The 27,017-nt window shown below is 35.8% G+C and overlaps 1 protein-coding gene across 2 annotated transcripts in view; it reads left to right on the top strand.

Moving 5' to 3' along the window:
- Positions 1-25,582, top strand: part of UGT8 (UDP glycosyltransferase 8) — an 84,674-nt gene extending 59,092 nt beyond the window's left edge. For both annotated transcript variants that reach the window (XM_007999640.3, XM_007999642.3), the window contains exons 3-6: positions 9,853-9,995; positions 11,510-11,586; positions 14,190-14,409; positions 23,269-25,582. In XM_007999640.3, coding sequence (XP_007997831.1) covers positions 9,853-9,995; positions 11,510-11,586; positions 14,190-14,409; positions 23,269-23,632 — 804 coding nt within the window. In that variant the 3' untranslated portion in view covers positions 23,633-25,582. The remainder of the gene's footprint in view (positions 1-9,852; positions 9,996-11,509; positions 11,587-14,189; positions 14,410-23,268) is intronic.
- Positions 25,583-27,017: the final 1,435 nt, after the last annotated feature.

A 27,017-nucleotide genomic window follows, 5' to 3' on the forward strand; every position in this document is an offset into this window, starting at 1 on the left:
TTTTCTTTGTTGAAGTGTTGTTGAGGACCATAGGTTAGTGGATTAGAAGTAGGTTATTTGCTATTATTGGGCCTCAACTTTATCCACTCTCATATTTTCTTGGAAGAGATAACTTAATGGGTTTAAAGTCACAAAGTAGGTATTCAGTTATGTTCTATTCTCCCTGATCTTTATGAGAAAAAAAAATGTTAGGGACCTCATATGGATCTCTTAGTGCTGTTTTTCAGATCCATTTATGACTCTTGAGAAAGAAACCAAATGAAGATGCATTGAGACATTTCAGTCCCTAGAGCTGTAAAATCTACCCTGGTGACGTTTAAGCAACCATCTATTATACCTACAGGTGAGGAATTCAGACAAAATAGCAGGAACTACTTTTCCGTGCTCTATACTGTCTGGGGAATCAGCTAGAACATTTGAGAGCTAGAGGCTGGAATCATCCTCAGACTTGTTCATTCTCATGTTTGGCAGTTAAGATTAGCTGTTGGCTGAGACCTTAGTTGAGCTATTAGCTATAACACCTACTCTTGTCTTCATGTTGCTTTCTTTACTGATATAGCATGGTGATTGGAAAGGAAGGGTGAGTGTTGCAAGAGAGAGAAGTAGGTGTCAAGTGTATCTTTTGTTATGATCTAACCTAAGAAGTCACATAGGATTATTTCTTCTGTAATCATTTGAACAGAGAAGTCATGAGTCAACCAAGGCTTACCTGCCCAAGTTTATACAGTGTGGACATAGCACCTCTTGATGAGGACATTCTGAAAGCACATGTGGGACTGGAAATACTACTTTAGCTGTTCATGGGAACATACAGTCTGCCACATAATTCCTATATCTTTTTCTATGGTTTTATAATTTTCAAGTATGACTAATAATTTATATTTCCCTAAATTGTTTTTACCAAATAGACCACTTACCAATTCCCGGTATCTAGTGTTTTTGTGTGTTTGTTTGTTTAAATAACTTGCAGCTCATTATGTTATTCAGATGCTGAAATTGATGGAGGGAAGTTTAAATTTAAAAATAAAAATTAATCTATTATCTAGATTTTTCCACAATAAACTTTTATTTATTTAGTTTGCATCATCCAGAATCCTGGGATATTTGTTTTTGTTTGTTTTGTGTGTTTTTTCTCTAAAAACAGTTTATTTGGGAATAGCAAGGGTCTGCAATGCTGGATATGCATGCTGTTGCAGACCATGGATGCATCTGAGGGGTCTGAAGTAAGGGGAAGCTTTTAGAGACAAAAGGAAGTCCACATAAGTTGTTTTGAAACAAAGGTTATTGGTTACAGGGGCTTATTCTAGGTGGTGGCATTCGTTACTTGATGGTAATGCTTGTTGATAGTAAACCATGTTTCTCATGTGGAATTGTTAAATTGAAAGCTGTATTCTTTTTATTTAATTTTTCTTTCATAATATAGCAATCCCCCAATACATTATTTTTAAAGCAATATTAAGTCTACAGGAAATTTGCAAACTCAGTTCAAAGTTCTTTTTCAGCAGGACCATCTGACAATAAGATTTCTATATGATACCCTGTCACCCTCCAAAACATTGATATACATTTTGTGCACTTGAGGACATTTTTCTACATAATCACAATACAAACCATCAAAATAAGGAAATGAACAATGATATATTACTACCATCTAAGTCTTACACCTCAATGAAATTTTGTAAGATCCCCTAATAATGTCCTTAATAAGGAAAGGATCCAGTTCAGAATTATCTGTGGCCTTTATTTGCTATGTGTCTTTAGGCTCCTTCTTCTTGAACATTTATTCAGTGTTTCTTTGATTCTCATTATTGTGATGTTGTTGAAGGATATCGACCTGTTGTATAGAATGTCCCTCAATTTGGGTTTATCATATGTTCCTCGTAGTTGGATTCAGGTTATGCAACCTTACAGGAGTATCACAGAAGGGATGCTATATTCTGCATATGGCATCTGATTAGCTGGTACATGATTTTGATTTGCTTCATTATTGATGATGTCCACTTTGATCATTTGATTAAGGCGTTATGTACAAGACTTCTTCACTGTCACATTACTAATTTTATCTTGGTAATCAGAATTGGAAGCTATGTAAATATTTCTCATCAATCTCTGTCTTTATGGCGTAATACTGATTATCTTGAAAAAAATGTTGGGTGTTTTCTTTTTGCTTTTTTTTTTTTTCTGGAAAGAAGGAAGGCAGACAGATTAGCTAGCAAGACTACCTTTCTTTTGTTTATGTAGGTCACATAATTTAGTAGCTAAGCTTAATTTTTAAAAAGAGACATTTCTTTAAAGTGCTCAATAGTTTGTTTTAAGTTCTAGGGAAAAGACAGTGTTATGTATCCAATTAACTGAACAGCAAAATAAAGCAGTGTACTTGTTGTTTATCCTCGCAAAGATTTAGATTACTGTTAGCTTTCTTGATTTATTAAAAGAAATAAGTATTGAGCACCTACTGCATCTCACACCTAGGAGAACAAAAGTCTTGTGCATAAACTCACATGCTACAAGAAGTGTGATAGGTGCCCTGTTGAAAGAACAGGTCTCACAGGGGAGAACAATAGAGGAGATACTTTGTTGCGATCTTGGTAAATAATTTTGATGTGCTGGGGAAGTTTCAGGTACCCAATGGCAGGATGCATTTGGGGGAATGAAGAGTAGATAAAATATTGGTACCTGATGAGTCCGAGGCCAGGTTTCAAAACTTTATCTGCTCTTCATTTTCCCATATCTACTTACTGTAGGTATGGCCTCATTAAAAAATATAAACTCTCTGAAGACAGAACATTTTGTTTATTTATGTTTTGATACGTCCCAAGTGTCAGATATGGCACATAGCAGCTGGTCATGGCTATCAAATAATCATTTATCAAATAGTGACCCAGCAAATTAGGTGGGTTTCCGAGTCCATTCATCAGTTTTCTTTTGTAACATAAGAAAGATTTAGATGTCATTTCTGTAAGTGATTTTTTTTTTTTTTTTTTTTTTTCTGGTGAGAGTTTCACCTCCGTTTATTATTTCGGTCTTTTTTTTTTTCTATCTCATGGTTACTTTCCATATCTCCTCAGTACCTTGCCATCATCTTATCCTCAGGATGTCCCTGCTGCTTGTGTTCAGCTCCTTGAAGGTCTTAAGAACCTTGAAAATTTAGCTTTTCAAAGTCAACTCAGGGTTTCAAATTTTGCTTACTTATTTTAATTGTAACTGTACTGGCAAAATTAATCAAGCTCACAATGAAGAAAAACCGATACTGCAGAATCTCAGTGGAAATGAATACACCCTTCTGGTTGCTTATTTCATTCTCCTGAATTTTCACTGTGTTAAAGGCGTCTTTTGAGATTTAAAAAATAGAACCATTGCCTTGACATTGATCTCTATCGCTTTTGTAGGATAATTGTAGTTTATACCCTTCTAGATGATCTGGGAAATCATTTGAGTTTTCTGAAAAACTGCAAACTAGATTTGATGCTGCATGTAAACACTTTTTGTACTACTTCTCATTTTTGTATTTTAAACAGCTTTATTCTGAAAAATCTAAAACATAGTGAACAAATATAACTGAGAGAAAATATCTTGCTGCAGAATGAACTTTTTTTTCCTTTTCTCAATGTGTTTATCATTTCAGTCCATAATCTGTGTATTACTTATCAGATATCATGGCCAGGGAAAAGAACAGCATAATTTTTAGTTGACAAAGCACTTTTGTATATTTAATCTCATTTAATCTCTGCAGTGTCCTTGTAAAGTATCATAAGTATTTTTAGAGATGAGGAAGCTGGGCCTCAGAGAGAATAGGTGGCATAATTAAGATCATACAGCAAATTGTGGAATTGGGGTTTGAAGCAAGCCTCTTGCCAAACAAATCAATGAAAACAATGATTGGTGCATTTTTATTTTGAATGGTGACCTTTATATTGTAAGTGCTTTTTGTTTTGTTTTGTTTAGTAAGTCTTTGTTACCTATATTAGCAGTAGTCAGAGATCACATCTGATATCCCAAGATTTTTTAAAAAAGCGTTTTATATCAAAATGTTCACTATCATTTTACCTACTAAATTTTGCAGAATGAAATTCTTTGCAACCCACCTGACTAAAGCAGAGCATTCTTTATATCAGAAACATTAAATGGGAAAAGAGACTTATTGATGTTGGTGTTGGGAATAAGAAAAGGAACTCCAACACCCACCCCCCTCATCTCCCATTATCATCTCTGTGTAGGATTCTCTCACAGTCCAGGCATTCTTTTCCTCAGAATGGATGGGGCCAACAAAGGATGCAGTGTTATAGGTTTCTCCACTGTGCTGGCCCCTTCTCAAGGCTCCTATTCTTGGGGGAGAGAAAGGAGTGGGTTTGGGTTGCAGGCTGGTATCAGGAGAGATCTGGAGTGCAAACATGACAGCCTAGTGTGTCCCCACACCTCAGACTTGTTATCCTCTCTGGAGGTCTAAAAGACTCTGATGTCCTCATAATCCAGGAGAGCAAGGATGGAGGTGGGCTTGCACCGTTCAACTTGTAATTATTCTTGCATTGTTTCTGAAACTCATTTTTAAGAAGCTACTTATGATTTTCTTGCATTGGGATGTGTTTTACATTGACCACAATGAGTAAAAAATTTTTGTTTATTTTTGGATAGGGGGATGAGTGTGTGTGTGTGTGTGTGTGTGTGTGTGTGTGTATATATAGTTTTTTTTTTTTTTTTTTTTTTTTTTTTTTTTGAGGCAGAGTCTGGTTCTGTTGCCCAGGCTAGAGTGCAGTGGCCAGATCTCAGTTCACTGCAAGCTCCGCCTCCCGGGTTTATGCCATTCTTCTGCCTCAGCTTCCCGAGTAGCTGGGACTACAGGCGCCCGCCACCTCACCTGGCTAGTTTTTTGTATTTTTTAGTAGAGACGAGGTTTCACCGTGTTAGCCAGGATGGTCTCGATCTCCTGACCTCGTGATCCGCCCGTCTCAGCCTCCCAAAGTGCTGGGATTACAGAGTATATTTTTAAGAAGGCATTACCCAATGATTGTCTTCTCTAAAAGTTTCAAGATCTTGCTTTCCACTTCTTTAAATATTTTTTCACCATCTTCCATTCTTTGATGTCCCTAATATCAAAACATTACCTGAAAATAATGAAAATTTTATACTTTGGGAGTAGTTGCTCCCCGAGTCTCACTCTGGTACATTGCTTAGCTTCTATTCTGCCCCGTCTCCAGCCTCACAGAGCTAGGCTGTTTTACCGGCTTATGCTGGACAGCACCGCATGGAGGGACATAGGAGGACAACACACCCCTCACTGCTCCATTCTTCCTGTGGTCCAGTCAAGGCATTTGGTATATAATTACTCTAGGATAAGAAATCTGGCAATACTAGAAACAAATCAGTGTCTATCCAGATCATGATCATTAAAATAAATGCAAATACTTAACATATAGCATTTGATTATGGGAAATAGAATGTATATTAATCCATATTTCCTTATTATGCTAACTTTTCCCATAAAAGACTTCAAACAGATGACTTAATCCTACAAGAAGGTAAAATGATTATTTTTATTGTGAAGTTGTCTTTTCAAAAACAAAGACTTTATAGCTAAGTATAGGTAGACATCTGTTACTCAAGTTGCATAAGAATGGAATTATTCATTCTAATGTAGCGAGGAGAGCGCCTATGAGTGTTGCTGATTTCCGGTTCAGTATTTGGTCCCTTATTGTGATCATTTTCTTTTCAATGTGAAAATGTCACTTTTTCCCCTTGGTGTAGATTCCCCTATACCCACATAGGTAGTCGGGGTTTGGGCATGTAAGCAGGTTGAGCCCAGACATTGCTCCTTTCCTGTCCTGCCATCTAGTGGAGGAACGTGCATGCAGTGCTGGCCTACTGTAAAAGACGATGCAATTTCTAAATTCCTGTATTGAGTGAAATGGAAGGCTTATTCTGTACCTTATACACAGATATTCATAACTTACTTAAGAGGTAGTAGTACTGGTAGTAAATGACCATTGATGAGTTACCAAAAAAGATGAGTCCTTAAAAAATATACTAAGTATAAGAGTAACTAATAGAATCCCCAAAATGAAAAGTAATAAAATCTAACATTCCAAATATAAAAATGTAAAATAAAATTCTTGGCACTGGCACAGAGATGGATAGATCATTGGAACAGAATAGAATTCAGAAACAGACTGTGAGGGTGGCATTTCAAATAATTGAGATGATGAGATATTAAATAACTAATGTTGAGAAGACTGGCTAACAATTTGGTTAAAAGTAAAGATGGATGTCATTGTTATTCTTTCCTTCAAAATAAATGCTCATTGTTTAAAAGATTAAAACATTAAAGAAATTATACTGTAAAATTATGAAAAGAAAATATGGACCTTTTAAAAGATAATCTTGAAGTGGAAAAGGCTTGCTAATAACAGTAAACCCAGAGGCCATTTAAGAAAAGACATTTATCCTTCCAGCAAACAAACAAAAACAGTTAAAAGAAAATTACAAAACAATAATACTTAAAGGGTAAATTCTAGGTTCTATTCTTTAAAATTAATTAAATATTAATGAAATATTACATATCGACAGCACTATATAGACAATGTGAAAACAATTTGAATTTGTTTCTCTGATTAGTCATGTGAAACAAAGGTTCTTTTAATGTTTATACCGTTTAGTTTTCTTCTGTGAATTGGGTGCTTTCTGGTTTTCTGGTGTTTGTGGTTTTATTCCCCCTATTTTATTTTAGTATTAGTCCTTTATTATGTGTATTTAAATATTTCTGTCAGTCTATTAATTATTTTGTTGATTTTTAAAATGTCTTTTTAAAATTATAAATCAATTTAACTTATAATCCCTCTTTGACTGCTACTAGAGGAGGGATAGAACCTCATATATTTTTCTTCAATCGATAGCTGATTGTCTCTATCATCATGTTCCATTGTCCCCATTTATTCAGGTCTCCTTCCTTCTTTGTCCTTTAGTAAAGTTTTCATGTTTTCTTCATGTATATTTGGTATATTTCTGTTAGGTTTATTCTTAGGTCTTTATGGATTTTGTTGCTATTATAGAAGAATTCTTTAGTCCAGTTTTAAAATTTGGTATTTGACCAGAGCAGAAGTTATTTGACCAGGAATAGAAGTACTTTTACTTCTAAAAATGTTACATTTCTGGAGTTAGGATTTATATGTGTGTGTGTGTGTGTGTGTGTGTGTGTTGAACACATTTACCATGAAGTTTGTTTTCTAAGAGCTGTTATTAAATAAATTTGCCTTTTATAACTGGGTCTTAAATTCCAAAAAATCCTGTATTTTTATATATGGCTAAGATATCCTGAGGCCTCCCAACCCACTGGAAGATGTCAGTATACTTTTCGTGAAGTTCCAATTTCAAAGTTTTGCCGTGAGCAGCAAATTTAAAATCACTTCCACGTCTGGCTCTTGCATCTGTTCATGACTCCAGAATCACCTGCTTGTCAACTGAATCCAAAACCGAACCCCTTCAATGTTCTCATAAAGCATCCATCACACCAAATGTTCTGTGAATTTAGGCTGAAGATTAGAAATAATGGGGAGGGGTTACATCGAGGGACAGTAAGGCATCCACTTGCTCACTGTCTCTGTGCTGGCCTTTTTCCTCCAACTCAGGAAATAGGAGTTTGCATGTCACCTTGGTTCCCACTCTTCCTTCTAAGCCAAGTTGAATATTATCTTCTAAAAGTACTGAGTTTTTTTTTCCTGAAGGAAACATGATGAACATAAATTTTTCTACTCTTTTACATATCAGTAAAGGCTTATATTGGGTACTTACATACACCATATGTATTCATATGATTTTACCGTGTAGCATTTATATTGATTTTAAGTACATCTAAACTTAGGACTGTACATAAAATTTTAAATCATTCTGCTCTTGTTTATTACTTTCAATCTATGGATAACACTGTTAAATTTTCAGCATCTTACATATTCTTGGTAAATGTAACAGAATATAAAAGTTTTAATTCAAAATTGATATAGTCTCTTTTATATACATATGTTCTTTGACTTACAGTGGGGTTCTGTCCGGATATCATAAGTTGAAAATATTTTAAGTTAAAATGTGTTTAATACACCTAACATACCGACGTCATAGCCTAGCCTACGTTAAACGTGCTCAGAACACTTCCATTAGCCTACACTTGGACAAAATCATCTGCCAAGACAGTACACAGTTGTGTGTTGGCCATTCACCCTCATGATTGCATTACTAAGAGCTACAGCTCACTGTCACTGTCCAGGCATATGACCAGCCTTGGAAAAAATCAAAATTCAAAATTTGAAGAACAGTCTCTACTGAAGGAGTATAGCTTTCACAGCATCATAAAGTTGAAAAATCGTAAGTCAAGGATTATCTGTATTTATAAATAGAGCTTCCTGGAAAATACGATGTTTTGGTAAGATTTTCTTCCCTACCAAATAATTGTAGACTATTTTACTCATTCAGTAGCTAGAAGGATGTATCTCCTTTCTGTCATCACTCTCAGTCATACAGTGACACTATTCACTAATTTTTTGGGGACATAAAATGTGGTCAATCACTTGCTGAGTACAATAGAGAATACAAATTTCTTTAGGTGATTAAATGAATAGAAAAGGGAAAGGAAGGAAAACTTAGGCTTAATGTTCCATTAAATAATTAAGCTGTGCAATGATGCCATTGTGACGATGCTTTTTTTTTTTTTTTTTTTTTTTTTTTTGAGACAAAATCTCACTCTGTCGCCCAGGCTGGAGTGCAGTGGCACAATCTTGGCTCACTGCAAGCTCCACCTCCGTGGTTCTCCTGCCTTAGCCTCCCGAGTAGCTGGCACTACGGGTGCCTGCCACCACGCCCAGCAATTTTTTTTTTTTTTTGTATTTTTGTATTTTTAGTAGAGATGGGGTTTCACCATGTTAGCCAGGATTGTCTCCATCTCCTGACCTCGTGATGCACCTGCCTTGGCCTCCCAAAGTGCTGGGACTACAGGTGTAAGCCACCATGCCTGGCCGTGATGATACTTCTTATTGTGCAGTACTCCTTAGCTACAAATCAGGTTATGCTACAAAGTGGTGCGAAATGCAGAAGCATGGCTGACACAACCATGGCAATAACTCATTCTTCTTGAGTGAGAGACCTGCGGGGTCTATGATATATAACTGTGGCAGCTCACTCTGCACATTATGAACACAGAATGGGTCAGTCTTCTGCTTTCGTGACTTCATTATGGCATAGGACTCATCAGTGGACAGCAAGTGTATCATTCTTACAATGGAATTAATGTGTTCCTCAATGTGCCCTGGCTCTATTAGTTTTCCTATGGGAAACTGAAGCTGGGTGTCTCTGGCAAGGATTTATTCAAAGGGATGACATCATTAAAAACAAGCTTGTGCCTATACAATAAAATGAAGTAAGGGTGGTATTTCCTAAAATGAACTGATTTGATTTTCAATGCAAATCAATCATACTGGCAAAAATTTGTAAATGATGCCTTAACAAATTTTTGCCAGTATGATTGATTTTTCATATGTTTAATCCACATCTTTTGCTTGTGTCTGCATACAGATTTTTTTCTGACCATGTATCATCATTTCCAATTTTTGCCCTTTTTCTGAGATTTTTAAGCCTTTAGCTACTTATTTTTTAAGTTATTTTTGTTGTGGTTTATATGTCCTCATTTCAGTTAGCATTATCAGATGAAATGTTGTAAACAAAAGCAGTTATTTAGAAGAAAATATATCCTTTACTTTCTAATTGTTTAAGAAAATTACTTTAAAAGTTTCTTTTTTTAACTGGGCTGTTAATAACACCAATTACAAACTAGATTGGTCTTCGTAAAACTTACTGCCATGTTTTGATTTACAGGATCTCCAAAGATGGGTAAATGGTGCTAATGAACATGGCTTTGTCTTGGTGTCTTTTGGAGCTGGTGTCAAGTATCTCTCAGAAGACATTGCTAACAAACTGGCAGGAGCTCTGGGGAGATTGCCTCAAAAAGTGATTTGGAGGTAAGGTAATAATGTAGATTGTTTCTTTGTTATTGACATTCAATATCTCCTTGTTTAGCCCACGGGTCCCAGTAAAGCACAGCACATTGTTTCCCTGGCAAGATTAGCAAGATGCCCTTGACTTTCATTTTGTTTCTTAGCGTATTGAAATTTAGGAATTAATTCATAAGGCTCTATGATGGATAAAGAAACCTCTGACCTATAGGACAGAAAGAAGATATTATTCAGAATGACTTTTCCTTGTGTCAGATGAATATTTATGTTTCCCTCAGAGTTCCACCCTCGCTTACTCTTTTATTATTTATTATGATTTTAAAAGTTAGTTTTAATTGCATGTCTTTTTATATACTCCTTCAAATCAGTTTTGAAATGAGGAAGAAAATGATGGATTAACAAATACCTAAAATACCATGGTCTCTTTTTGGCTCCCACTTTGTCTCCTTTACATATATTTTCGATTTACTTTATTTAACAAACTTGGCCTTTAAAAACACAATCACTTACCATTTAACACAGTTTAAGACAGAACCATAGATTGACCACAGCTTCTTTTGGAAGGCATTGCCAACACATGACTGTCTTTGGAATTTCCAACCCCATGTTGAAAACTCAGACATGAACACTTTATTTAGCATGTATTTATTGAGCACATACTACCACTGTTGAACTCTAGGGATACAACGTTGGTCCCATAGTTACTACCATGAGTAGAAGAAAGTGCCCCTTAAGCCATTGCAATTAGGCTTTTAGTAATAGAGATTTTCCCTTTATAACAAATGAGTAAGGATTAGCTCCCCCTGCTGAGCTATGCAATGACATTTATTTTATTCTAACTGTTCAGGACCTTTCCCCTCAGATTCCGGTCCCATTGGGTTTCCTCTATTAGGCTTAACCCCAGAAAGTACTTCTGCTTCATTTAGGACAGTTTATGTCTACTCCGTTCAGACTCTTTTGTCACCCTCTTAGTTGTTAAAGCATATTTATGTTTTATCTTTTAAAGCTCAGGCAGAAAACACTCTAATTATGTGTTTTGCCTCACAAAACTTTTATTTCTGGTGAAGCTAAAGAAGAGAACTTTCTGATTTCTTTCAACACTTGTGCCTTCCCTCAGGCTTGGGTTGTTAAAGATTAGGGATATGGACTGCCATAGCAGTGGCAGCCCTCCCTGCCCCTTCTTGTTCCAGCTTCTGATTGTTTGTGGGGAATGACTTCTAGTGTAGGTTTATTTGGTTGTTTTTTTTTCCCCCTATCTCTGTATGTGTATAGGTATGAGGAGCCAGTGGAAAATAGATCTCTATGTAAGCAAATTATTTCTTGCTTTTCCTCCATCCAGTGAAAGTTTTTTAAAAGAAACTTAATCAAATATTTGTTGTTACCAAAGCATGGTTTCATTCTTAAGAATATCAACAAAAGATCATCGAACATTTATTTTAAATCTCATACTTTAATCAGAGAGCACATACTATGAGTCAGTTTTGATTTTTAAAATATTAATTTTCTGGTGTACATTTTAGGTTTTCAGGACCCAAACCAAAGAATCTAGGAAACAACACTAAACTCATAGAATGGTTACCACAGAATGACTTGCTTGGTAAGTAAATGATTTGTGGTTACTTACTTGGCTGTTAGGTTTTAATTACATAAATGTGATTTTTTTTTTTTTTTTTTTTTTTTTTTTTTTTACTTGAGAGGTTCATACGATATGTGTGTAGTAAATGTTAGAGTTTTATGTTTTTTATCCAGTATTTCAAGTCTTAAATTTGAGGTCAAAATTTTAAATCTTTATTTACTGGAAAAGAGTGTGTAAAATGTAAACATTTAGGCATCTATATTAAAATTTTCAGACCAGTCTCCAATTTTAATTATCTGTAAATTATGTACTTAATAAACTATATAAATTAGTAGTGAATAAGATTACACCTAATTAGAGTAATCAGGTGAAAGTACAACAGTTAAAAAAATAAGAATGTAGATTTAGGTTCCAGATTTATTACAGATGGTCTGAGAACCAAGAGAAATTAGAAGTTATTCATTTGTCTGAAACCAAAAAGAAGCGGAAGACAAGAGTAACAGTCAATTTATTTTAACTTTAATTAGATTATCTGCTCTGTTTAGTCCTAAATCACTGGTTAGTTTTGAAGAACTTTATATTATTTAATCTTGGGGATTCTGATTCTCAAAATTAAAATAGTAATTATTATATGCATGTCTTTTAAGTGTGTTTGAATCTAGATAATTTAACTCTATGTTCAATAAGCACAGATAATAATGCAAATTTTTATTCATCAAATTTTTAGAAAAGGTTAATGCCGTAGTATCCTTGAATATATTATTGATTACAAAAATTATAAAAATGGGATTGATTTTGAAAATATTGACCACCATTTTTTCCATAATACAGCTAACGTTATGTAAAAGAGGCTTTGATTTTAACTTATACTTTTAAGACATCGAAACTATATTTTAATACAGCTATAGTGATTCTCCTAAAAAGCAGCAAATTAAATTGTATAAGTAAAAACCAGTAAAGAATTTTATTTATGTATATAATTCCTTTTCATTTAGCTTATTATAATACTATTCTATAAATGCTAAAACTGAAGAAAAAAGAATACAAGGCAATTTACCTTTCTTGATACTTGTATTTTTTTATTTTTAAGTCCTTAATGGCTTCACTGTTATGACTTAGATTCCTTAGAAGATAAGAAAGAAGCAGGAAATTTAAATAAGATAACCTGGCTATCAACTACCTCAGTGCGACAGTGTGACACCGTTATGTATGAACATCTAAACTTTTATCGTTGTGGGTTTTATGTTTGTTATTTTTTTTTCTTTTTCTTTTTCTTTTTTTTTTTTTGACCGTGAGGCTCTACTACAAGGTCCATGCCTGAACACCCTCCTCAAGTCCATAGCTGCTCTAGGCTTCTCAATGTCAGCTCTCCGACTTTTTCAAGATTAGTATCTTTTTTAACAATAGGTACGATCCTTGTAAGTCCTCTAATAGCTTCTAACTATGATCAAAAGATTCTTCCAGGATGAGAAGTAGGAACTAAATCAATGTCTGTCCCCTCCCCTCGTAGCCAGCTCTTCCTCTTTACACAGCATTTCGGCTTTATTTTTTACCGTTGGGCTTGGTGGTTGGTTTTGTTCAAAGAGAGGGGTTTTTGCTAAAAATAAAGATTGAAATCCACTTCTAGGGCAGATCCTTTAGTTGGACCTAAGAGTCAGAGAAGCCACCTGTGGGTAAAGGCTATAGACACTGACTAACCAGTTCCACTGGACTTCAGGATGGAAGAGCTCCGGGAGCACCATTGAGACCATGGTTCCCACATACAGTAATTTTGTACCTGGCACATGTATATTTTAAAAGATCGACATTTCAGCTAGGTATAATTTCTTTCTGGCCAATAACATATATCCTAGGTATAATGTTTTTTGTTTTGTTTTGTTTTGTTTTTACAATTCTTATGCCAAACTTTTGATCTCTTTTATGGAAATGTAGGCCATTTACCAGGAGAACAAATCTAAGTTTTGAACTTCCACATTAATTTTGACAAATTATCTCTTTTTTTCCTATAACAACTAGATGTTATGTGATGTCTCATGTCTTACAAATGATTATAAATGTTTATCTCTACATGTTTGAGCACATAAATGTAAAATTAAACCCTAAAATTGTGAAATACTAATGCTGATAGAACTTGAATGTTGTAAATAGTGATTATAACATTTCTTTTTGGAGAAGCACACAAACTCTTCATTGACTTCTGGAATCCAGCCCTTCTTTACATTTGTTTAAAAAAGTGTTTTTGACTTTAACGTTGATAAACATTTGAGTAGCCAGAAAGTAGATGTCTATTTTTTCACTCTGGTATTTGGCATTTATTGCTTTCATTGGCTTCCTAATAATTATTGGCCATTTAAATATGTTAGTCATGCAGTGTTTGTGTTAAACATAGTAACGTACATTTCAACTACCTAAAAATGGCTTTTAATTGATGTATCAAAATCTGACAATTATGTATATAACAAATATTTTAATTGATGTAGAACAGGAATCAGTGAAATTACACTTTAGGAATCCTTTATCTGAAATGCATGTTTACTGTGGTGTCAATTTTAATACATTTCTGGGAAAATCTCTTCTGTAGAGTAATACTTTTGTAAGTTGTTTTCTTTTTCATCTTTCTTCAGGGCATTCAAAGATTAAAGCCTTCCTGAGCCATGGTGGCTTGAACAGTATTTTTGAAACTATGTATCATGGTGTGCCTGTAGTGGGAATTCCACTCTTTGGAGACCATTATGATACTATGACTAGAGTACAGGCAAAAGGAATGGGAATATTACTAGAATGGAAGACAGTTACTGAAAAAGAGCTGTATGAAGCACTGGTGAAGGTTATCAATAATCCCAGGTAAGGTTTTGAGAGGTGACAACGTGCTAGCAGCCCTCACTCGCTCTGGGCACCTCTTGGGCCTCGGTGTCTGCTCTGGCTGAAGCACTCTAGGAGCCCTTAAGCCCTCTACTATGCTGTGGGGGCCCCTCTCTGGGGCTGGCCAAGGCAGGAGCGGACTCCCTCTGCTCGCGGGGAGGTGTGGAGGGAGAGGCGCGGGCGGGAGCCCGGGCTGCACAGGGCGCTCCCGGGGCGGGCCCCAGGCTCCGCAGCCAGGCCTGCTGGGCTTGATCCGGAGATGAGCTCCCTCTGGGCTGCCAGAGTACCTGCAATGTCCCGCAGCGAGTGCCGGTGTGAAGTCAAGCCGTCTGGGCTTCTGGGTCAGGTAGGGACTTAGGAGAACTTTCCTGTCTAGCCAAAGGATTGTAAACGCACCAGTCAGCACTCTTTTGTCTAGCTAAAGGTTTTTAAACGCATCAATCAGCACCCTGTTGAAACAGGTCACCCTGTTGACCAATCAGCTCTCTGTAAAGTCGACCAATCAACAGGATGTGGGTGGAATCAGATAAGGGAATAAAAGCAGGCTGCCCAAGCCAACTGCAGCAACCCGCTTGGGTCCCTTTGCTGTGTGTGTAAGGTCTGTTCTTTAGCTCTTCACACTAAATCTTGCTGCTGCTCACTCTTTGGGTCCGCGCCACCTTTATGAGCTGTAACACTCACCGGGAAGGTCTGCAGCTTCCCCCCTGAAGCCAGCGAGACCACGAACACACAGGGAGGGACGAACAGCTCTGGATGAGAGGAAGGAACAACTCCGGACGCGCCACCTTTGTGAACTGTAACACTTGCCAAAGGTCTGCAGCCTCACTCCTGAGGCCAGGGAGACCACGAACCCACCGGAAGGAATGAGCAACTCCAGACGTGCTGCCTTTAAGACCTGTAACACCGAGGTGGTCTGCAGCTTACTCCTGAAGTCAGCGAGACCACAAATCCACCAGAAGGAAGAAACTCTGGACACATCTGAACATCCAAAGGAACAAACTTCGGACACACCATGTTTAAGAACTGTAACACTCACAGCGAGGGTGCATGGCTTCTTTCTTGAAGTCAGCGAGACCAAGAACCCACCAATTCCGGACACAGTTTCTTTTTTTGTTTTTTTGAGACAGAGTCTCGCTCTGTCGCCCAGGCTGGAGTGCAGTGGCCAGATCTCAGCTCACTGCAAGCTCCGTCTCCCGGGTTTACGCCATTCTCCTGCCTCAGCCTCCCGAGTAGCTGGGACTACAGGCGCCCACCACCACGCCCGGCTAGTTTTTTTGGTATTTTTTTAGTAGAGACGGGGTTTCACCATGTTAGCCAGGATGGTCTCGATCTCCTGACCTCATGATCCGCCTGTCTCGGCCTCCCAAAGTGCTGGGATTACAGGCTTGAGCCAACGCGCCCGGCCGGACACAGTTTCAATTAACATTAAAGCTGATGAATGTACACATCACAGTATATTGTCAGTAGCCAATAATTTTCAATAGATTGTCAATAAATTATGAAGTTATGGAAATATCCTTTAGATTCCTGTGATCATGCTTTATGCATGTTTTCTATAATTTAGAAAATAAAAACAGCAGTCATTTGACCAGCCATGTTGACACCAGATAATATTCTACCAGGATCTTCCAAACTGAGGGAGAAACTACAATGTGAACAATCTTTGGATATCTACATTGTGTCAAATGTTATGTGCTTATTTCATTTTCATATTTATAACAGCTGTATATCACAGTTTTTATTAGCCACATTATATAGGCAAGACACTTGATGTTCAGAGAACTTAAGTAATTTGGCTTACAACAGCAATCATAGTCGAAATTAGAAGCCAGGACTGTCTGATTACCAAGACAGTGCTCTTTGTACTGCATGGTAAGCCTGGTGTTGCTGGGTTTCCCTAGCACTGAGTATTAAAGAAATGCGGAGATTTATTTACACAGGTGAATGATGAAGCAGAATCTTTATGTTTACTTTTTAAATTCTTGATAGGTCCTGAGTTAAGTTAGTTCACAAATGAGTCTCAAAGGGTGAAGAATTGGCCTGTGTAGTTTTAAAACAAAGTAGCAGTTTTCTTCATTTGTAGACATGATGTTTAATTTATCCTGCATTTCCGATAGCATTAAAGATGAGAAGAGTATAAGCTTTTTCTTTTTATGCCCAGGGGTTATGGCTTAACATTGGCTTGAGAAACACTGCCACATTCTAAGGAATGACCAATAATAAGAAAAATTATTTCATGTAAAAGGATTATGCTTGCATATAAAATGCCGAATTCAACTGAAGTTCATTATACTGCCTTTATGTGAGCTCAGAGGTGACCTTCATACTCTGGACTCTGAAAGGATCCAGTGTCGGATACAGCTCTGCCATTGGAAGCAATGTGTTCCATAACTAGGGTTGCCTAAGTAGATCCCTTCTTCTGTTATCTATAGTTTTTCTTTAAAGGTGTGCTTTTCAAAACATGATGTTCTTTCATGTGTATATGCACACACATATACATCACATATGTGTCATATGTATGTGTGTACATATGTATGTGTGTGTATATATGTAGCCTTTCAGGAAAGTTTGTAAAATACAGCCCTAAGTAGAATTATGGGGAAACAGTTGCAGAACTGCTGAGATTGGGTCGGATAAAAAGGAAAGAGCAAAAATCTAGGTTATTCACAGGTAGTTAGTCCAGCCGTGTTTTGTGAGGCATGAGCCAAGCTGAATCAGAGCAAGAACAGGTTACGATCTTAGGTCACATGGCAGTTCCAGCTATAGAATATTGAAGAGATGTAAGTGCTTGATTTAAGCATTATTCTATGCCATGAATAAATTTATATCATTCCCAAAAGAATGCATATCAGATAATGAGTTAATCTTATGTAACTTGAAAACCTTAAATATTTAACTGAAAGGATTTTGTACATAGAAAGATGTCTTAGTCAATGTAAAAATGCCAGTGATTTGTGTAGCATGTCCTTTGCTAAAAGTCATTATATAAACTGAAGTCATTTGTCTTTCTTTGTTTCAAATGTAATAATATTCCACATTTAACAGGTGATCATTATTGAAAATATTAGTTTGCCTCACTAATATTGTGTCCGAGATATTCTAGTTTAAACCAAGTAACTAATACTGTAAAATAAGATTCCTTTTATGAAGCCAGCATTATCCTGATACCAAAACTGGAAAGACACAACAACAACAACAACAAAAAGAAAACTTCAGGCCAATATCTCCGATGAACATCAATGTGAAAATCTTCAATAAAATCCTGGCAAACTGAATCCAACAGCACGAGACGGGCAGATCATGAGGTCAGGAGATCAAGACCATCCTGGCTAACATGGTGAAACCCCCATCTCTACTAAAAATACAAAAAAATAACTGGTTGTGGTGGTGGGCGCCTGTACTCCCAGCTACTCAGGAGGCTGAGGCAGGAGAATGGCGTGAACCTGGGAGGCAGAGCTTGCGGTGAGCTGAGATCGCACCACTGCACTCCAGCCTGGGCGACAGAGCAAGACTCCGTCTTCAAAAAAAAAGCTTATCCACTATGATCAAGTTGGCTTTATCCCTGGGATGCAAGGCTGGTTCAACATATATAAGTCTATAAAGGTAATCTATCACATAACCAGAACAAAAGACAAAAAACCACATGATTATCTCAATAGACACAGAAAAGCCTTTGATAAAATTCAGTACCCCTTAATGTAAAAAACTCTTAATAAACTAGGTATTGATGGAACTTATCTCAAAATAATAAGAGGTATTTATGACAGATCTACAGCCAATATCATACTGAATGGGCAAAAGCTGGAAGCATTCCCTTTGGAAACCAGCACAAGACAAAGATGCCCTCTGTCACCACTCCTATTCAACATAGTTTTGGAAATGCTGACCAAGGCAATCAAGCAAGAGAAAGAAATAGGATTCAAATAGGAAGAGAGGAAGTCAAATTGTCTCTGTTTGCAGATGACATGATTTTATATTTAGAAAACCCCATCGTCTCAGCCCCAAAATTTATTGAACTGAAAGGAACTTCAGCAAAGTCTTAGAATACAAAATCCCTGTGCAAAAATCACAAGCATTCCTTTACACCAACAATAGGCAAACAGAGAGCCAAATCATGAATGATTGGCTCCCATTCAGCAATCACTACAAATAGAATAAAATACCTAAGAATACAGCTATCCAGGGATGTGAAAGACCTCTTCAAGGAGAACTACAAACCACTGCTCAAGGAAATAAGAGAGGACACAAACAGATTGAAAACAATCCATCTTCATGAATAGGAAAAATGAATATTGTGAAAATGGCTATACTGCCCAAAGTAATTTATAGTTTCAATGCTATTCCCATCAAATTACCATTTACATTATTTACAGAATTAGAAAAAGCTATTTTAAATTTCATATGGAATCAAAGAAGACCCCATATAGTCAAGAAAATCCTAAGCAAAAACAACCAAAAAAAACCCAAACCAAACCAAAACAAAACAAAACAAAAAAAACAAAGCTGGAGGCATTATGCTACCTGACTTCAAACTATACTACAAGGTTGCAGTAACTAAAATAGCATGGTACTGGTACCGAAACAGATATATAGACCAATGGAGCAGAACAGAGACCTCAAAAACTACACCACGCATCTACAACCATCTAATCTTCTACAAACCTGCCAAAAACAAGCAACGGGGAAAGCATCTCCTATTCAGTAAATGGTGCTGAGAAAACTGGCTAGCCATATGCAGAAAACTGAAACTGGACCCCTTCCTTACATCTTATACAAAAATTAACTCAAGATGCATTAAAGACTTAAATGTAAAACCCAAAACCATAAAAACCCTAGAAGACAGCTTAAGCAATACCATTCAGGACATAGGCATGGGCAAAGACTTCATGACTAAAACACCAAAAGCAATGGCAACAAAAGCCCAAATTGACAAATGGGATTTCATTAAACTAAAGCTTCTGTACAGCAAAAGAAACTATCATCAGGGTGAACAGGCAACCTACAGAATGGAAGAAAATTTTTGCAATCTACCCATCTGACAAAGGTCTAATATCCAGAATTTACAAGGAACTTAAACATATTTACAAGAAGAAGACAACCCCATCAAAAAATGGGCAAAGGATATGAACAGAGACTTCTCAAAAGAAGACACTTATGTGGCCAAAAAACGTGTAAAAAAGCTCAACATCACTGATCATCAGAGAAATGCAAATCAAAACCACAGTGAGATACCATCTCACGCCCAGTCGGAATGGCGATTATTAAAAAGTCAGGAAAAAATAGGTGCTGGTGAGGCTGCGGAGAAATAGGAACACTTTACACTGTTGGTGGAAATGTAAATTAGTTTAACCATTGTGGGAGACAGTATGACAATTCCTCAGGGATCTAGAACCAGAAATACCATTTGACCCAACAATCCCATTACTGGGTATATACTCAAAGGAATATAAATCATTCAGCTATAAAGACACAAGCACACATATGTTTACTGCAGTCCAATTATAATAGCAAAGACATAGAACCAACCCAAATGCCCATCAGTGATAGACTGGATAAAGAAAATGTGGTACATATACACCATGGAATACTATACAGGATTAAAAGGAAAGAGGTAATGTCCTTTCCAGGGACATGGATGAAGCTGGAAGTCATCCTCAGCACATAACACAGGAACAGAAAACCAAATACCGTATGTTCTCACTTGTAAGTGGGAGTTGAACAATGAGAACATATGGACACAGAGAGGGGGAAGAACACACACCAGGACCTGTTGGGGGTGGAGGGTGAAGGGAGGGAACTTAGTGGATGGGTCAGTAGGTGCGGCAAACCACCATGGCACATGTATACCTATGTAACAAACCTGCACATTCTGCACATATATTCCATTTTCTTTTTTTTTAGAAGAAATAACAACAAAAACCCCAAAAAGTATTCCTTTTTAAAAAATTCACAACTTAAGTAAAATTACGCATCTTACATCTCTGCTTCCTAATGCTTTGGATTCATTTAATAAAAGCCTATTGTTTTTTTGTTCATTCGTTTGGGAGGATTATTTTGAATCTGAAGCTTTTATTATTACAAAATAAATTAGAGAGAAAGATGGAGAGTTGATGATTATTAACTTAGCACATATCCAACCTGTGGTCAACTTTTAATAGAAAATATTTATACTTTTGTAAAATTTAATGTACATGTGAGCCCCTTACAAGGTAATTGTTTTATTAAAAGGGGCTTTATCTAAGAGATCCCTTGGAATAACTTAGAGCTGTCTGGAATGACCATTTTAATCACACCTTTTTTTTTTTTTTTTGCAATATTCATATACTTACTGGAAGGAATTTTGAGTTGTAAAATAAACGGTGTTCATAGGACAATGCCACTACTAAATTTGAGGCCAGTTTCAGCATGGAAAATACCTGTCCCTCAAAAATTTATCTGTGAATTCTCCAATATTCCTTTCCAGTTGATCTATGGACCTCCTCTAAACAGAATAGTCATACAAAATGAAATCAGTTAGTAAGCAATCTAGCTTTATGAGTCTACTCCTAGGTGGGACTAAGAGTCTGACTGATGAAAGTCCCTGTTCAGATAAGCTGAGTCAGATGTCAAGAGCTTTTCTGGTAATTAGTGACCTAGGACGAAGTGAACATATTGGAGTTCCATATGAGTTAATAATTTATTCAAGAGTGCAAGAAATCAGATTTCCCATTAAAGCATCTGTTTAATCTGTTTAATCATCACTAGAGAAAGGGTTATATACACAGTGACATTAAGGTACCTGAAGACTTAAGATTATTTTTATCCTCCTTTTCCATCTTTGTTAAAATAGAAGGTTGGATTTTACTTTCTAAGATGTCATGTTTCATTTTTGTATTTTAAAGATACTCCTTTGCCCCATAAGCATTTTCTCATAAAATGGAGTAGTAGAAACTTTCTAGTTTCTCTTTTGCCATCAGTTAGAAATTATGATAAATTACAAAGCAAGTGAGGATAGCCTTTTAATATTTGGTGAGGTTTTTATACTTTTTAATACAACTAGACTTATTATCTGGTCATAATTTTCTTATGAGGCATTGATGAGAGAGAAAACGTACCTGTTAATTACATACTCTTATGTAATAGCCTTAATTTGCTTTTTCTTTCACTCCTAACAACATTCTGTTCACTGCCTCTCAAATTTGTTTGCATAACTGTTAAAACTTAATGTTTAGGCCTAGAGTGAAATCATAAAAAATAAAGGCTCATCAAATCAACTCAAATATCTGAGTAGATTTTTCATTAGGCTTTGTAATCTCATAGCTCCATCCTCACATTTCTCGTGGCTCTCTCGGCCTTTCCTTTCATTATAGCCCAAACTGTAATCATTTCCAGCAGCATGTCCCGTGTTCTGTGTTACTGTATTCTGTTAATTAACTCTGCCATGTGAGTCATTCAAGCTGGAAACATTGCAGTTACATATGATCTCTCTCTTTCCCTTCACATTTAATCCACACTCTTACCAACTCCTGCAAACTCTTCTACTACACCATTTCCCTTTATCTGTCTAACCACCATTTTTTTTTAGTGAGTCTCTCATTGGCCATTATTGAGATCTTTTTAATGGACTCTCCATCACGAGTATCTTCCCTCTGCTTTAACAGCCAGTCTCCCTGATCTAATGGCTCCGTGGTTCTAAGAAAGAAGCTATTATATCTTGTCATTCAGAATACCCATGGGGAAGACTCATCTTCTTCCAATCTAATTTCTAACTAAACTTCATACTTTTTCCAAATGAATTTGTTCTGGGTGTATTCTTACTCCCTCACTTTTATGATTTAGTTTACACTCTTCTATTGGCTTTATCAAGTCTTCACATGTGTCCAATCTTTTGTTCCTCTATAATGCACAACTCAGTAGTGCTATGTCCTCCATGATAGATTTTGTATCTCTGGAGGTGGAAATTATTTCTTATGTCTAAACAATACAAACTTCAGTCATGAATTAATGCAAGAGGGCTTTAGCTGTTTGTCAAAGACTGGCACATGAATGTGCAGTCACATATTTTTAGGTTAAAATAAAATGCTTATATTTTACTACTTTGTGATTCCCCACTTTCCTTGGTCTTTCAATCATTTAAGAGGGTGTCTTCTTTATATATATATACACATGCATACATTACCTGTATATGAATACTGCATACAACATCAAATCTGACTTCATGGTGTTTCTCAACTCTTTTTTATCTCTTTAATAATGTATCATCACCCCATATTTAATGTTATTTTAAATTAAGACAAAATTAAATATTATTGCTTAAAAAGTGGTAGAATGAAGTTCTATATCTTTTTCTCCATCTTTCTTTCAGAATCTAATAAATTTAGTTTCCATCTTGGTTGACACTTGTTGATTTATATTATTTAAAAGTATGTAGAGAGAAGAACTACATGTAATGTTGTGTGGAAACAGCAAAGGGTTTGGAGGCAAGAAATTCTGGGTCTCAGCTTTGTAACATAATCAAGTTGCTTAGTCTCTCTGATTTTCACTTTTCTCACCAATTTAAAATATGTTTTATTGGGTTAACATAAGATAATGTGCTTAAAGCACTTAACACAGTACTTGCTTTGTAACATAATCAAGTTACTCAGTCTCTCTGATTTTCACTTTTCTCACCAATTTAAAATATATTTTATTGGGTTAACATAAGATAATGTGCTTAAAGCACTTAACACAGTGTTTGTACATGCAAAGTACTTACTAAAGAATAGTAGTATAGTTTTTATTATTTCCCCCTTTTACATGAAGATATGCATAAATATAGAGCTTTATTATTAACCTCTTCATTCTGTGTTCCCTTCTCCATAGCTACCGTCAGAGGGCCCAGAAGCTTTCGGAAATTCACAAGGATCAACCTGGTCACCCTGTCAATCGAACTATCTATTGGATAGATTATATTATTCGTCACAATGGAGCCCATCACCTACGTGCCGCTGTCCATCAAATCTCTTTTTGTCAGTATTTTTTACTGGATATTGCCTTTGTGCTTTTGCTTGGTGCTGCCTTGTTTTACTTTCTCTTGTCTTGGGTGGCAAAATTTATCTACAGAAAAATCAAAAGTCTGTGGTCTAGAAATAAGCATAGCACAGTTAATGGACATTACCACAATGGAATCCTCAATGGCAAGTACAAAAGAAATGGCCATATTAAACATGAAAAGAAAGTGAAATGAGCCAACAGCCCAGGTGGTAGAAATAAATTGGTTCCCTCATTGAATTTTTATTGCTATTATTTAATCTAACAGCTACTAAAAGTAAAACAGTAAACAATTCTAACATGCCCTTATGAGATCTACTAATGAAATTCTGTGGAATTAAGATGGCTGTAAAAAGCACAAACCTAAAATGCAAAAATGTATTTTATTCAAATACTGATGTAGAGAGTTTTGGCACTGAACCTTTTAGAAGCCTTAATTATTTAAATCAATTAAGTGACTGTGTCAGACTTTAGTTTTAAATCTTCATATGTGTGTGTCCTGGATCAAGAATGGTTGCATTTTTCTTAATAAGGTTGTGTGTGTGTATGTGTGTCTGTGTGTGTGTGTGTGTGTCTCCTAATTAAGAGAATTTTTACTGGCTGCTTGTTACATTTGTTGAGGGTACAACACACTCAAGAATAAAGTAAAAGGATAGTCAGGATCCAGATGTTTCTTTTCTACCATTTAATATGTGTGAACTCAGAACACTACTATGAAAGAACACTTTCCCCCAAAACTGGATGCAGAGGAAGGAAAAAAAAAAAAAAAAAAAAAAAAAAAAAAGAAAAGGCACAGGTTTTTTTTGTAATTTTTGTTTTATTTTTGTTGTTGTTGTTGTTTTTCTTGTTTTTATTTTCTGATAGAGTATGGCCACTTCTGGGGGGAAAACATGTAATTAAGTAAATGTATACATTGGTTTTCACATTTTACTTTTGTTTTCCCACTACCAATAATTTTCCTCTGGAAGAATTTTATAGTTTTTTTCTATTTAATTTTAATGAGTAACAATATGTTAAATGCATAATTAAGACAAAGCAATGAAATTCTGACTTTATTCAAAGTACTGAAGATTATTGCTTCCAGGGCATTTTTAAACAGCACCACTGTATTGTTGAATGTTTATGTAACTGTTTGATGGCTTTTCTATAATGTAACTTTTGAATGTTCAGGTGTTACATTTCCAAAGTTTTACTTTTAAAAAACCATCTTCTGATCCCTTTTATTGTCCAGGCCACACAATCTATATTACATAGGTGCCAACATTTAATTCCTTTAAATGAAACATTTGCAGTTTTCCATATTGGTACCTGCTTTGTCTGGAGAGGTCTGAGATCTTGTTAACAAATCAGACTTTACACTATATACAGATGTGACAGATAAATTGAACTACTTGTTTGTGAAAATGAATTCCTATCATCCTCCTCATTCCCTTAGCCCTCACCTCAGCAGCCTTTTCCAGTCATTGTGGCTGACATGGAGCAGTGACAGTATTCATTTGAGAACAGGGATGCAAGTCACAGACATCATAAAATCAGGGCCTCCCTGCTGAAGCATTCACTAGTTGGCAACTATGAATTTCTTCCATGTCATTCTGTTTACTTAGCACTTGCACTACCCTTGTTGGTTGAGTGTATGCTTTATTTGTTTGTAGTTTGAAATCCCACATCTGATAGCTGAGAGTAGGCAAATACAACATTTACCTAATGTTACTCACTAACATGGAAGAGTTGTGAAAATTCTACAGTGCTGTAAATCCTTGGCATACACTATGACAAACAACTTCATTACTCTCCCACCAGGAGCTGCTCTCCTGCACTTAGAAATAATGTCACAAGTAGTTTTCTAATGCACAATGCAGACAAATGTACTGCTCTCTGAATACTTGAAGAAATGGTATTATACATACATAGAAACCGATTAGTTATACCTTTTCACAATCTTATTACGATGTTGCCGTTAAAAGGGAAAAAAGACACAGGCAATGAATGGTGGGATAGTAAGAGGACTTAGAGTGTATGAATGAGTTGATTTTACTTTTTTGTAATTGGATTAAGTTGACAGTAGGCACTGATTGGATGATTAAGCATAAGTTAATCTCCACTGTGATAAAAACTTAAATAATAAACATGATTTAAAATAGAGAAATGTTGTTGGAATAAAATTTTTATTCAGATTTTATTTCATAATATTATATATTCATTTTAAACATGTTTCTAAGACAGGTCTCCCAGCTTTTGTATGTATTTATGAGTGTGCAAACAATGTATTAAATATGAGACTTTTTTTTTTTAAATTGTTAAACAGAGGGATTTACCTTACAAGGACATGGACATGGATCTTAAAATTCTGTTCCAGAAGTAAGAATGTTAAGTGTAGGTATTTACTGATCGTTGTTGTTTTTTATTTTTTCTAGCAAGATTATTGTTAGACAGTTTTGGTAAATAGGGTGATTTTTAAATTTTCCACACTTGGGCTAGATTCTATAATAAAGTTAAGTTTTCAAGAAAGTATTCATTCATTTATTATTTAGAAAGAGTTTCTGCAACTATCAAAATATTCCCATAGCTGGTTATCATCATATCAAAAAAATGAGAATTAAGACATTTTTCCTCTAGAGTGGCAACTTCTGTTATCCCTCCACATAGACCATAGGGGCAGGATTTGGGTGTCCAGGGTTGAAAAGAGCTAATGTTTGGGTTAAAGTAATAGTTTATGATCGAAGCTAGAGATTCTCTTCAAAACTCAGCTTCTCGCTCAGTCCCAAATGCTGCTAAAACTGAACAACTCCACTTCAAAAATAAAAGGTTTATAAATGAAAGAACCAAAATAAGTTGAAGAAAAACCTCAAGGGATAATCCAACAATCTGTTTTACTGATAGTATAATTCATATTTCATTCTAGCTTCTAAGTAATTCAACCAGCTTATAAATATAAAATCACATTAGAGAATGGTTATTTGCAATCGATATAATCAAAAACGTCTGAAATAGAAAAAATTTACATTTCATATGATGAGGTTTGAGAATTATAGTTCTGTTATTGAAACTTCTCCAAAATGTGCATTAAAGAGCTGCTTATCATGCTTCCAAGATGGTAACATTTTAGCCAACTTTTGAAGACATGCATTTCATGTGAGGATACTATTGATATTTTTGACAGCAAAAACATTTTTCCAACAAATTTAATTAGAAGGGTCTTAGATGTCCACACAATTAAAGTATTTATATTGCTGTTTTTCTGCAAGTCCTACAGAGTGTTAAAAATCCCCGATCACTTGGGTGTTTGGGTTGCTGAATTGGGGTTAGCAGGGCAGGTAAGGGGTATTGGTACCAAGATGCCTAGCTTTTAAAATATGGAAACCAAAGGCACACAATACTTACATGACTCATACCTTCACTTTTGGGTAAGGCAGACATGATGTAAGAGATAATTCGTTTATATTGTATCCTGCAAGACTAGTGATCTTCCTTATTATAAATAAAACCAGCAGATTATTTTCAATAGAGTAATATATAATCCAAGTTCAGACTCTGAAAAATCAGAACTACATGTAGAATTACGTTATTCAAGTAAAACAATT

This window comes from Chlorocebus sabaeus, chromosome 7 (genome assembly GCF_047675955.1).
Source record: "Chlorocebus sabaeus isolate Y175 chromosome 7, mChlSab1.0.hap1, whole genome shotgun sequence".
NCBI lineage: Eukaryota > Metazoa > Chordata > Mammalia > Primates > Cercopithecidae > Chlorocebus > Chlorocebus sabaeus.